Source organism: Rhincodon typus, chromosome 1 (genome assembly GCF_021869965.1).
Source record: "Rhincodon typus isolate 14 chromosome 1, sRhiTyp1.1, whole genome shotgun sequence".
NCBI classification, from domain to species: Eukaryota; Metazoa; Chordata; class Chondrichthyes; order Orectolobiformes; family Rhincodontidae; genus Rhincodon; species Rhincodon typus.
Genome location: NC_063332.1, coordinates 14,133,754 through 14,148,093, shown reverse-complemented (window position 1 = coordinate 14,148,093; position 14,340 = coordinate 14,133,754). Strand labels below are relative to the sequence as shown.

At 42.9% G+C, this 14,340-nt stretch overlaps 1 protein-coding gene across 1 annotated transcript in view; it reads left to right on the top strand.

Annotated features, from left to right (window-relative positions):
- The window catches only part of LOC109937760 (N-acetyllactosaminide beta-1,3-N-acetylglucosaminyltransferase 4-like), a 17,077-nt gene extending 11,982 nt beyond the window's left edge, over positions 1-5,095 (top strand). The window contains exon 2 of the mRNA XM_020536263.2: positions 3,622-5,095. Within this exon, the coding sequence (XP_020391852.1) occupies positions 3,622-4,788 (1,167 nt within the window). The 3' untranslated portion in view covers positions 4,789-5,095. The remainder of the gene's footprint in view (positions 1-3,621) is intronic.
- The last annotated feature ends 9,245 nt before the right edge of the window (positions 5,096-14,340 follow it).

The window sequence follows — 14,340 nt, the reverse complement described above, 5'->3', positions numbered from 1 at the left end:
ACCCTTTTTCTGATGAAGGGTCTAGGCCCGAAATGTCAGCCTTCCTGCTTCTATGATGCTGCTTGGCCTGCTGTGTTCATCCAGCTCTGCACCTTGTTGTCTCCTTTTTAACCACGCTGTTCATATGTAACGCAAACTTCAATGAATTATGTACTTGAAGCCCTGGGTCCCTCTGCTCTACAACACTACCCAAGGCCCTACCATTAATTGTATAAGTCCTACCACTTAAGAATAAACCTCTCATATATTAGAGTTGATGTTTCTCTGCATCATCTCTGTGTCACTTGACATTTAATGGCAATACCATCACTGAACCCTGACTATCAATATCCTGGGAGGTTATCATTGACCAGAAACTGAACTGGACTAGCCCATACACAGTGCTGAGGAACAGCTAATTGACCCAAAATGTTAACTCTGATTTCTCTCCACAGATGATACCAGACTTGCAGAGCTTTTCCAGCAATTTCTATTTTTTTATGCCATATAAATGTAATGGCTACAAGAGTGGGTCAGCTCCTACAGTAAGTCAACTGTAGACACCCTAAAGCCTATCCACAACACAAGTCAGGAGCATAATGAAGTACTCCCCATTTGTCTGAATGAGTGCTGTTCCAACAACACTCAGGAAATACACCATCTCAGGCAGAGCAACCCACTTGATTAGCACTCCTCCTATCTCCAACATTCACTCCCTCCACAGTCAAAAACTAAAGTAGCACAGAAGCTGGAAATCAGAAACAAAATCAGAAATTGCTGGAAAAACTCAGCAGGTCAGGCAGCATCTGTAGAGAGAAAGCAGAGTTAACGTTTCAGGTCCAGTAACTCTTCCTCAGAATGGTCCTCACTAGCAGCTATTGATTCACCCAGGCTGACCTTTACCTGTTCCTTTGTTTGCCCAACTCTTTTGCTCTCTCTTTCTGGGCTCGATCTCCATCTATTGTTTACCCCTCTCCCCTCTCACCCTATCTCCAGCTTATGCACCAATCTTTTCCTAGCTACCATCAGTTCCAAAGAAGGTGCACCTATACTGTATGGACTACAATGTTTTACCACCACCTGCTCCATGGCAATTAGGAATACGCAATAAATGACCAGTGGATGTGGCAGTGATACCCACACCCCATGAATGAATTAAAGAAAAATTTTGTGATGGTCAATTAATACTGTTCTTGCCAGCACATCATCAGTGAATCAATCTTAAAAATATGAGATTAAGGAAAAAGTGTTTATGTGTTTTAGAAGATTATTACAGATGAATTAAACCATTCAGCCCATTTTCTTTATGAATGCAAAGTCTGTCTTCTTCACCAACTACCTGTTCGTTAAACATTCTAGGGTTTTTGTTACAACTACTAGCAGAGAAATCTAACGAGATTTAAACATGGAATATGCACATAAAAACAGTGGCTACAAGAGCAGGTCAGAAGCTAGGAATACTGCGGCAAGTAACTCACCTCCTGACTCCTCAAAGCCTGTCCACCATCGACAAGGCACAAGTTAGGAGTGTGATGGAATACTCCCCACCTGCCTGGATGAGTGTAGCCCCAACAACACTCAAGAAGCTTGACACCATCCAGGATAAGGCAGTCCACTTGACTGGTACTACATCGACAGGCATCCACTCCCTCCGTCACCGACGCTCAGTAGCAGCAGTATGTGCTATCCATAAGATGCACTGCAGAAATTCACCAAAGACCCTCAGACAGCACCTTCCAAACCCACGACCTCTTCCATCTAGAAGGAGAAGGGTAGCAGCCATATGGGAACACCACCACCTCCAAGTTCCTCTCCATGCCACTTGCCATCCTGACATGGAGTTACGTTGACATTCCTTTATGTCACTGGGTCAAAATCCTGGAATTCTTTCTTTATTCATTCACAGGATGAGGGCATCACTGGCTAGGCAACATTTATTGCCCATCCCTAATTGCCCAGAGGGCAGTTAAGAGTCACATGGAGGCCAGACCAGGTAAGGATGGCAGTTTCCTTCCCTAAAGGACATGAGTGAACCAGATGGGTTTTTCCGACAATCGACAATGGGTTCACAGTCATCGTTAGAATCCTAATTCCAGATATTTTATTGAATTCAAATTCCACCATCTGCCATGGTGGGATTTGAACCCAGGTCCCCAGAACATTATCTGGCTCTCTGGATTAACAGTCCAGCAATAGTACCACTAGGCATCACCTCCCTAATTGTGAGTCAACCCACAGCAGGAGGAATGCAGTGGTTTAAGAAAGCAGCTCAGCACCACCTTCTCAAGGGCAACTCGGGATGGGCAAGAAATGCTGGCCAGCCAGTGACATCCACATCCCACAAATGAATAAAAAAAGTGAAAGCTTCCAGCATCTAGTGGTGAACTAGTAATGAGACTAAACCTGAGATTCCTGTTTGAAGCAGAAAGAGGAGTATCTATTCCATTCAGACTCTGGAACATAATGAGTCGTGACATTTGAATGAATTAAAGAATTGAAGAGAAATAGATTATAGAAATAAGTTAACTACAAAGTAGAATTGAAGGTTATGAAGTGACTTCCCTTGTCCTGATGTTCCACACATTAGAGATCAGAATAGTGAATTAATTGCATTTGTTTTGAGTTAGGTTACTTTCATACATAACTTTTTGCATTTGATTCTGCACACAGGTATCTTTGATGGCCTGAGTAACCTTTTAGTATTGAAGTTTCAATTGAAATAAGATAGAAATTGCTGGAAAAACTCAGCAGGCTTGACAAGCTGTGGAGAGAAAAGTTTTTTCTTCATTCACAGGATGAGGGCGTCATTGGCCAGGCCAGTATCTAATGCCCATCCCTAATTGCCCAGAGAGCAGTTGAGAGTCAACCACGCTGCTATGGGTCTGGAGTCACAAGCAGGCCAGACCAGACAAGGACGACAGTTTCCTTCCCTGAAGGACATTAGCAAACCAATTGGCGAAGCAATAGCTTAGTGGTATTATCGCTGGACTGTTAATCCAGAGACCTGGATAACATTCTGCAGATCTGGGTTTGAATCCCGCCACGGCAGATGGTGGAATTTGAATTCAATAAAAATATCTGGAATTAAGAATCTAAAGATGACCATGAATCCATTGTTGATTGTTGGAAAAACCCATCTGGTTCGCTAATGTCCTTTAGGGAAGGAAGCTGCCATCCATACCTGGTCTGACCTACATGTGACTCCAGACCCACAGCAATGTGGTTGACTGTTAACTACCCTTTGAGTAATTAGGGATGGGCAATAAATGCTGCCTAGCCAACAACGCCCTCATCCCGTTAATGAATAAAAAAAAAGGGTTTCCAACAATCAGCGATTGTTGTGGTCATCATTAGACTCTTAATCTTTATTTTAAATTATTGAATTCAATCTCCACCTTCTGTCATGGCGGGATTTGAACTCAAGTCCCCAGTAGTTTATCTGAGTCTCTGGATTAACAGTCTAATGAATAACAGCACCAGGCATTTGCCTCCACTAAGCATTTTGAGTCCAATATGATTTCTTCAGTTTGGAAGATCCCTAACTCAGAAATGAATACCTATTGCTTTTCATATTTTCCAACATTTAAACATAATGTCTTTGCATGAATAAATTTTTCAAGATGTATCTTTTCTCCCTCTCAGTTCGCAGTCATGAACACCGCTGTGTTGATCCGTGGAATGAAAGGCGTCCTGATATTTTCCGTTGTGCTCATGGTTGGTTTCAGTTTATACAACCCTGTGATCGTCATGAAGAAGAAATTGACATTCTTGTCATACTTCGATGAGTTTGTGTGGCGTTCCAAGGTTCCACCAGCCGCAATAAATTCCAGGAACTTGACTACGGCTGAGGTGCTCAGTGGTCAGCCCAGAGCAGAGCCAACTCCGCAGCCCTGCCATCCGAACCCTGCTTTCAACAGCCTGACCTCCAAGCTCAAGCCAATCTACAAGGACTTCATGATGTACCGACATTGCAGGAACTTCCCTCTCCTGCGCAAGGCTAGCAGCTGCGACAGGGAAGGCACCTTCCTGCTGTTGGCAATTAAGTCGCTGGCGGAGCACGCGGACCGCCGGGCATCCATCCGCAGCACCTGGGGGCAGGAGCGAGTGGTTGAAGGGGCATTAGTGCGCCGCGTCTTCCTCCTGGGCCTCACGGAGCGCCAGATCCGTTCGCAAGCTGTGCAGGCCCTGGTGGACCATGAGAGCAAGCAATACAACGACATCATCCAATGGGGCTTTCGCGAGTCCTTCTTCAACGTCACGCTAAAAGAGACCCTCTTCTGGCAATGGTTCTCCCAGGACTGCCGGGCTGTGAAGTTTGTCTTCAAGGGTGACGATGATGTGTTTGTTAACGTGGAGAATGTCGTGGATTTTTTAAAGGAACACAATCCTTCCCGTGACCTTTATGTCGGGGATGTCTTCAGAAACTGGTACCCGTCCAGGGCCGAGAACAGCAAGTACTACATCCCACTCTTTCTGTACGGCAACAAACCTTACCCTCCCTATGCTGGCGGGGGTGGTTACCTGTTGTCTGGAATGTCAATCCTCAAGCTACACAAGGCCGCCGAATTTGAGGAGCTCTTTCCCATCGATGATGCTTTTGTGGGAATCTGTGCCCAGAAGGCCAACATTGAAGTGATCATGCACAGAGGCTTCCGTACCTATGGGAATATTCCGTACGACCCATGCATTTACCAAGGATTAATGGTCGTTCACCGAGTGATGCCCAATGAATTGTGGCTGATCTGGAGCTTGCTAAAGATTAACACAAAGCCGTGCAGTCATTTCACAAGAGTCTTCGTTAAACCATGAAGAAATGGCTCTATCTGTGCCATTAACTACTTGACAGCAACACTCGAGCCTTTGGATTCGAGCAGAAGACACTAAAGACAAATCAGAGGTGGGAGATGTGTTCTGCTGCTCTCTGAATCCTTCCCATGCTCCATTGAAATGTTCTGAATGTTGGTCTTGCTGAGGACAGCTAATTGGACACCAATCAGCTGCTCTGTGAATGTCTAGCCCAAGGTCTGACACCTGACTTTTGTCTTTTGGAGCAAGGTGCGTACCCGTTAGCTCTGGCCACCCTGTATATCAAAGAGCAAAGGATCCCTCCTGGTATCTTGGCCAATGCTTATCCCTTACTCAACAGGGTTTCAACAGATTACTTGGCCACTGCTTTTAACATGGCCCTGCTCTCAGCAATTTCTCAATATTACAGTAGGCACTCCATTTCAGAAATACTCCTGTGGCTGTGCTTGGGCATTCAGAAGTTGTGAAAAGGTGCCCTCATGTTATTTCTATTTACCTCCTAAAACGAACCGTTGACGCTATTATGCTTGTTGGGATCTTGAGAATTAAAAAAAAATCTTGCTGTATTGCCTCAGAAATTTTGAGGGATTAACTGTTTTCCTCCATTATTTCCCAAGGGGATGTGAGTGGCACTGACATATCCAGCGGTTACCTCTGAATGGATTCCTCGGTCTTTGCAGAAGGTAGTTAAGATTCACCACATTGGCTGTGGGTCTGGAGTCACGTGTAGGCCAGGCTGAGAAAGTATGGCAGATTTCCTTCTCTGAAAGGAACCAAATACATTTTAACAAAAATTGACCTACCTTTGCCGAGACAGCATTATATTCCAGAAGGATGTTGCAGCACCTAGAAGATGGTTGTTATTTGGAGCATGCAGCCTGAGAGGGTAGTAGAGGCAGGTGTTCTCACAACATTTAAGAAGTATCTCGACAAGCACTTAAAATACCAGGGCATAGTTGGCATGTCGCCCGAGTGCGGGCAGTTTGGGTTAGGGTAGTTTGGAAAGAAAACTAAGAACTGCAGATACTGGAAATCTGAAACAAAAACAGAAATTGTTGGTGAAACTCAGTCAGTCCAGCAACATCTGTGGGAAGAAAGCAGAGTTAATGTTTCGAATCCAGTGACTCTTCGTTGGAATTGCTGAATCCAGAACTGCTGAGTTTTGCCAACAATTTCTGTTTTTGTTTGTGCAGTTTGACGTTTGTTGGTCAGCATAGATGGAGTAGGCTGAAGGGCCTGTTTCTAGGCTCCATGACTCTATGACATGTTTCAATGTGGCTTTTGCACATCCTCCTTTAAAATCACCCTCAAAGAGCTGATTCTCTGTAAATGGTTTACAAGAATTGTGTACATGGATTTTCAAAAAGTATCTGATAAAACACTGCACACAAAGTTCCTCTCAAAATAGAAACACATGGGATTAAAGAGGTGTTGCTAATCTGTGGATGTAATGGGTGAACTATAGGTAATAGGAATCATGGTGAGCAGAGGTGTATGGAATGAGATCCCAAGGGATCAAAATTAGAATCATAGAACATAGAACAGTGCAGCACAGGAACAGGCCCTTCGGCCCACCACATCTGCACCGACCATGATGCCTTTCTAAGCTAATCCCATCTGCCTACACATGGTCTCGCATCCCTCTATTCCCTGCTGGTTTCATGTATCTGTCTTAATTCCTCCTAAATGTTGCTGTTGTATCTGTTTCTACCATCTCCCCAGCAGCACGTTTCAGGCATTTGCCATCCTCTGTTTAAAGAAACTTGACTTGCACATCTCCTTTAAAATCCATCCCCCCACCCACACACCTTAAACCTATGCCCCTTAATATTTGACGTAACCTCCCTGGGAAAAAAGAAACTCCAACTATCCACTCTATCCATTCATCTCATAATTTTATACCCTTCTATCAGGTCGCTCTTCAGCCTCCAATGCTCAAGTGAAAACAATCCAAGTTTGTCAAACCTCTCCTTGTAGATAATACACTCCAATTCAGGCAAACATCTTCTGCATCCTCTCCAAAGCCTCTACGTTCTTCCTATAGTGTGGCAACCAGAACTGCACACAGTACTCCAAACGTGGACAAAGTGAAGTCTTACACAGCTGCAACATGACTTGCCAACTTTGATCCTCAGTGCCTCAACTGATAAAGGCAAGCATGCCATACGCTTTCTTTACCACCTTATCCACCTGTGTTACCACTTTCAGGGAGCTATGGACTTGTGCCCCAAAGGTTTCTTTCTATATCAATTCTTCTCAGGGTCCTGCCATTTATTGTATACTCTCCTCTTGCATTTAGAATCATAGAATCCCTACAGTGTGGAAACAGGCCCTTTGGCCTAACAAGTCCACACCGGCCCTCAGAGCATCCCACCCAGACCCATCCCCTTATAACCCACCTAACCTACACACCCCTACTTTCTTACTTCTTAGCCCAGTAAGAACTAACTAAACAGTACAGACCACATTTTTAGAAAGATATTGACACTTCATAACTGACCATACAACAAACTCACTCTCAGAAGGATAACAAATGTCATTTGGTTTCACAAGCACAGAAAGATAACAAATGTCATTTGGTTTCACAAGCAAAGATGTCGGCTTCTCTGAGACTCCATTCCCATCCTCTGTCATTTTCCTCATGCAAGATCCCTCTGGGACGCTCTCTCTGCTACTTATACAAGAACAAACTGACGGGTGTCTTTCCTCAACAACAACTGTTCTATACCAGATTTCCATCCATTGCACAAAGAAGTAGACACGAAACAATCAGTTGAGGCCAAGTAAGTAAAATAACCATGACTTCTTGTTGCCTCTGTTATATAGTAAACTATGATGTTGACCTCCAAAATGCATCACCTCACACTTGTCTGGATTAAGCTCTATCTGCCGTTTCTCCGTCCAACCTTCCAACTGATCTATATCCTGTTGGAGCATTTGACAACCTTCCTCACTATACAAAACTCTATTAATTGCCATGTTGTCTGCAAACTTACTAATCAGACCACATATATTTACATTCAAATCATTTGTATATATTACAAACAAAAGCGGTCTTGGCACTAACCATAGGTCAGAGATCTCCAGTCAGAAAAACATCCCTCCACAACCACCCTCTGTCTTCTATGACCTAGCTTGTTTTGTATCCAACTTACCAACTCACCATGGATCCCATGTGACATAATCTTCTGGATGTGCCTACCATAAGGGATCTTGTCAAATGCTTTAGTAAAGTCCATGTAGACAACATCAACCTATCCTTATCAATCATCTTCATCACTCCCTCAAAAAACTTAACCAAATTTGTGAGCCAAGCCCTCCCCTGCACAAAGTCATGATTACAATCCATAATAAGTTCATTCTTTTCCAAATGCAAGTAAATCCTGTCCCTAGGAATCTTCTCCAATGATTTTCCTATCACTAATGTAAGGGTCACTGACCTGAAGTTTCCTGGATTATCTCTATGACCTCCTTGAGCAAAGGAACAACACTGGCTATTCTCCAGTCTTCTGGGACCTTGCCCGTGGCTAAAGAGGATACAAATATATCTGACAAGGACCTAGCAATCTCCTCCCTTACCTTCTTTAGTATCCTGGGATAGATCCCTTCAAGCCCTGGAGATTTATCTAACAACATTTTTCAAGATATCTAAAACCTCTTCCTTCTCAACATCAACATGCCCTAGGATATCAACATACCCCTCCCTAATCTTACCAACATCTAGGTCTTTCTCCTTTGTGAATACTGACGCAAAGTCTTCATTAAGGACCTCACCCACTTCCTCTGGCTCCATGCATAAATTCCCTCCTTTGTCCTTGAGTGGACCTACCCTTTCCCTAGCGACACGCTTGCTCCTAATTTACATATAAAATACCTTATGTTTCTCCTTAAACCTACTTGTTAAGAACATTTCATGGCCCTTTCTAGCCTTCCTAATTCCTTGTTTAAGCTCATTTCTGCTTCCTTTATATTCCTCAAGGACCTTGTCTGATTTCAGTTTCCTGAACCTTACATGTGCTTCCTTTTTCTTTTTCACTAAACATCCAATATCTCTTGTCATCCAAGGTTCCCAAATCTTGGCTCAATAACCAATACAAGTTCTAGTATGGCCCCTTTCCCAGATGGATTGTCTACATATTGTTTCAAGAATCCCTCCTGGATGCACCAAACAAAATCTGCCCCATCTCAGACCCCAGGACTGAGGGAGTCCCAGTCAAAATGGGGTAAGTTAAAATTACCCACTGCAACAACCCCTGTTGGTTTTACATCTTTCCATGATCTGCTTATATATCTGTTCCTCAATCTCTGGCTGGCTGTTGGGAAGCCTAGAGTATAACAAAAACAGAAGTTGCTGGAAAAGCTCAGCAGGTCTGGTAGCATCTGTGAAGGAAAAAATAGAGATAATGTTTCGGGTCCAGGTTCTGAGGAAGGGTCACCGGACCTGAAACGTTATCTTTTATTTTTTCTTCACAGACGCTGCCAGACCTGCCGAGCTTTTCCAGCAATTTCTGTTTTTGTTCCTGATTTACAGCATCCACTGTTCTTTTGGTTTTAATTTAATCTGCAGTGTAACCCTGTCATAGCAACTGCACCTTTCTTATTCCTGAGTTCTACCCAAGCGGCCTCAATGGATGAGCCCTCCAAGATGTCTTCTCTTACTGCAGCTGCGACGTCTCCTTAATCTGTAATGCAACTTCCCCACTCCTTTTACATCCGTCTGTATCGCACCTGAAACATTTAAATCTTGGAACATTGAGCAGTCCTCCTCTCAACCAAGTTTCTGAAATAGCTACAACAGCATAATTCTACATACTAATCCAGGCTCTAAGATCATTTGCCTTCCCTGTAATATTCCTTGTTTTAAAATTAATGCACTTCAAACCATCAGCCTCGCTGTGTTCATTAACCTAGCCCTGCCTGTTCTTCCGACTAGACTTACATAACTTAACATCTACCATCTCTTCAATCCTTCTATGTGCTGACTTACAACTCTAGTTCCCACCACCCACCCATCCCCAACTCTATTTTAAACCCACACAAGTGGCACCAACAAACCTACCTGCGAGGATATCAGTGCCCATCCAGTTTAGGTTAAATATCCACTGCTTTTCCTTTATGTGAACTGGATTTCAGTGCAGGGAGTACAATTTTGATGATTGCAACTGACACGAGTCTCAACAACATGGCAAATGGTGATCAGGATTGCAGAAACCAGGACGATGTAGACTGCCCGTGCAAACAGGCAGGCATATGGTGTTGCAATTTAATACAAGCAAGTATGAAATAATGCACTTTAAGGAGAAACATCAAAGTGAGGCAATATAATCTCATACAATTTTGAAGGGGGAGTGCAAAAGAAGAGATAGAAGGATGAATATTCAGAAATCTTTAATGGAAACATAAATTTTCAGGATATTTAGAAAGAAATCACATGGGACACACTGCAGTGTCAATAGATGAATCGAGTACAAATGCAAGGAAGTAATGCTAAGATTTTAGAAATCTCTGCTTCACCTCAGGTGCAGCATTGTGTGCGTTTCTGGGTACTGCACTTCAAGTAGGTATGATATTAAGAGGGTGCAGAGGAGGTTTACAAGGGATGAAGGTGGTCAGTTTGTGGCAAAGTACAAAATAGAAGGTACAAAAGCTTGAAAACATATACCAAATGATTCAAGAACAGCTTCCTCCCCACTGTATCAGACTTATGAGTTGACTTCTCAAATAATAGAGTTGATTTTTCTCTGCTCCTTTTCTGTAGCTGTAACACCATATTCTGCATTCTGTTCCATTACCCTGATGTACTTATGTAAGGTATGATCTGTCTGGTTAGCATGCAATACAATACTTTTCACTGTATCTCTGTGCATATGACAGCAATAAATCAAATCAAAAAGATCGAAGAAATGGGGATTGTTTGCCTAAGAACAGAGAGGTTTCAGGGTGTTCAGAACTTCAAAGGGATTTGATAGAGGAAATAATGAGAAATTTTCTTCAATCAAGTGGGTCAGCTTCTAAGGACAACGGATTGAAAATAAATGGCAAGAAAGCTTGTGAGGAAGAGAGAGTTTCTTAAAGACATTTTTGAGGTCTTGAAAGAGTGATGGAGCTAGATTCCATAAGAATTTTTTAAAAGGCAATTGGGCATGTACTTGGAGAGAATTAACTTGTTGAGCTCCAGGGGTAAAAGTTAGGGTGTTGGATTAAAATGGAGAGCTCATTCAAAGAACTAGCACAGGCACAACGGGTTGAAAAGCATCCTGTGATTCCAGGGAATTCTGTGGTTGCTGTACCCCAGGATTTTTTTAAAGGGCAATAGTGACGTATTTATCAATGTGAAAAATCTTGTGCAATACTGAAAGGACTTCTAAAGATTATTACATTGCAGTCGTCTCTAAAATCTTGCCCTAACTAAGGACAGTGAAACATCCATCTCTTCCTAAATGGAGTGAGCCTGCCCATCCACGTGCTAATGGCAATCTGTTACCTGCAGTATCAATCCAAAAGCTGTATAAAGCCTTCAGACTGAGCAACTTTCCTGACCTTACACTCATTTCTCCTCCTTGCTCCCTCTATGCTGCACCAAAAGGGCTTGATATTCACCTACTCAAAACCCAGTTATTTGTTAAAATTGAGTCAGCAATTCAACTGGAGGGAGGACAAAACTGACCTTCTGACTCCAAGGTGAGGGTGTTCCTGACTGAGTCACAGCTCACACCGACAAAGACCCTTAATGCAGACTTTGAAGCTCAGAAATCCTTCAGAATAGAAGACCCTTCCTTTCAGTCTTGATAGGCAGGATAAAATTAACATTAATTGAGCAGTTTAGTTTTAAAATAGAATCAGTGAGAAAATGAAGTGTCTTTCTAGTTTTATTTGCAATTGTATGAGTGAATTTATTAATTAATATGAATTTTGGACATTGTTGTCTCAATGTGGATTTTGCCTTGCTTTGGGCTATGTAATAAACAGAAAATTATCTGATTAAAGATTTTATTTTAATTTACCTGGAGCTTTTGTAATTAATTACCATTTTAAAGAAAAATAAGATGGGTGTGATTTGCTCTGAATTCTTTTCTTTTCTGCTGTGAATTTTAGTTGCCAACTTAACTTGTTTTACCTGGGACAACACATTGGAGATTCCCTGAGCTGAGAGTTTCTCCAATGGACCCAGTGTCAGAGCGACAAGGAAGCTGAGATTTGTGTTATGTATTCATTTTGTGGGGTGTGGGTGTCGCTGGCTGACCAGCATTTCTTACCCATCCCTAGTTGCCCCTGAGAAGCTGGTGATGAGCTGCCTTCTTGAACCACTACAGTCCTCCTGCTGTGGTGTGACCCACAATGCCATTAGGGAGGGAATTCCAGGATTTTGACCCAGCGACAGTGAAGGAATGGCAATATATTTCCAGGTCAGGATGGTGAGTGGCTTGGAGGAGAACATCTTGGTGGTGATGTTCCCATGTTTTTGCTGCCCTTGTCCTTCTTGATAGAAGTGGTCATAGGTTTGGAAGGTACTGTCTAAGGATGCCTCATAATTTGCGAATGCATACCTTTGGATGGTACACAAAGTAGTCTACAACAGTGCTGCAGGGAGTCAGTGATAAGGTGGCAGATGGGATCAAAACTCATCCACTTCAATTTCTGGTAAATGATAACTCGCATGATGTTGGTAATAGGGAATACAGCAATGGAATGCCATTGAATGTCAAGGTCTGATTGTTAGGTTAATTAGAGATGGTCATTGCCTGACATGAATACTACTTGTCACCAGCCCAAACCAGGTTGTTGTCCAGGTCTTTCTCTATTTGGATATGGACTGCTTCAGTGCCTGAGGATTCATGCAACCATTGACCAACATCTTCCTTTGTGCCAGGTATGACTTCAACCTGAGATTTCCCCCTGATTTTCCCATTGACATTGGTTAAGCCACTTTTGAAATAATGCGTTCAGCTCTGATCTTCCTGCTATAGGAAGGATGTTGTGAAACTTGAAAGCATTCAGGAAAGATTTACAAGGATGTTACCAGGGTTGGAGGGTTTGAACTATAGGAAGAGTTTGAATAGACTGGGGCTATTTTCCCTGGGGCATTGGAGACTGAGGTGTGACCTTATGGAGGTTTATAAAATCATAAGGGGCATGGATAGGATGAGTTAAGGTCTTTTCCCTGGGGTGGGGAGTCCAAAACTAGAGGGCATAGGTTCAAGGTGAGAGGGGAATGATTGAAAAGGGACCTAAGGGGCAACTTTCTCACACAGAAGGTGGTGCATATATGGAATGAGCTGCCAGAGGAAGTGGTGGAGGCTGGTACAATACCAACATTAAAACGGCATCTGGATAGGTATATGAATAGGAAGAGTTTAGAGGGCTGTGGGCCAAACGCTAGCAAATGGGATTAGATTACTTTAGAATATCTAGTCGGCATGGACGAGTTGGACCAAAGAGTCTTTTTCCATGCTGTACAGCTCTATGATTCAATGACACCAGATTTGTTAAGTCTCCTTGATGCCACACTCATTTGAATGCAGTCTTGATGTCAAGGACTGTCACTCTCACCTCATCTCCGGAATTTTTTGCCCATATTTGAATCAAAGGTATAACGAGATCAGGAGCTGAGTGACCCTGGGAGGACCCAAACTGGGCATCACTGAGCAGGTTATTGCTGAGCAGGTGCTGCTTGATCGCACTGTTAATAACACTTTCCATCACTTTACTGATGATTGAGAGTAGACTGATGGGGCGGTAATTGGATGGTTTGGATTTATCCTGCTTTTTGGGCCCAGGTCATACCTGGGCAATTTTCCAGATTGTTGTAACTGTACTTGAGCTTGGCGAGATGGCACAACAAGTTTTGGAGCACAAGCTTTCAGTACTATTGCCGGACTATTGTCAGGACCCATTGCTTTGCAGTATCCAATGCCTTCAGCAGTTTCTTGATATAACTTGGAGTGAATCAAGTTGGCTGAAGACTAGTATCTGCTGGGGACCACTGGAGGAGGCCAAGATGGATCATCCACTTGGCACTTCTGGCTGAAGATTGCCGTGAATGCTTCAGCCTTATCTTTTGCATTGATGTGCTGGGCTCCCCAATCATTGACGATGGGAATATTTGTGGAACCTCCTCCTCCAGTGAGTTGTTGATCGTTCACCACCATTCACAACTGGATGTGGCAGGACTGCAGAGGTTAGATCTGATTCAATGGTTCCAATTGATTAAATAAATTTTCATTGACTCCCTTAATGATTGTTCAGCTGGCCATTCGTAGTGGGTGTTTCATCATTGCCAATGTAAGATTCTGAGCTAAATGCGTGTTAAATCTATGTTGCAGCTTATCCCCCATCTATTTTTTAAACTAAAGTGTTCTACCAAGCCAGGACACCCTTATCCCAATGAATGAATAAAGGATATCTGTCTCAACAAGGACATAACTCTTTGTTGCATTGGTTACATGGGCTAACAGATAGAAAACCTCAAAGTGTATCATCAATTATTCCAGTCTTTCATTAAGACACCTTTGCTTTGAATATTGCTTACATCAGAACAGTGTTCGGCCATTCAAG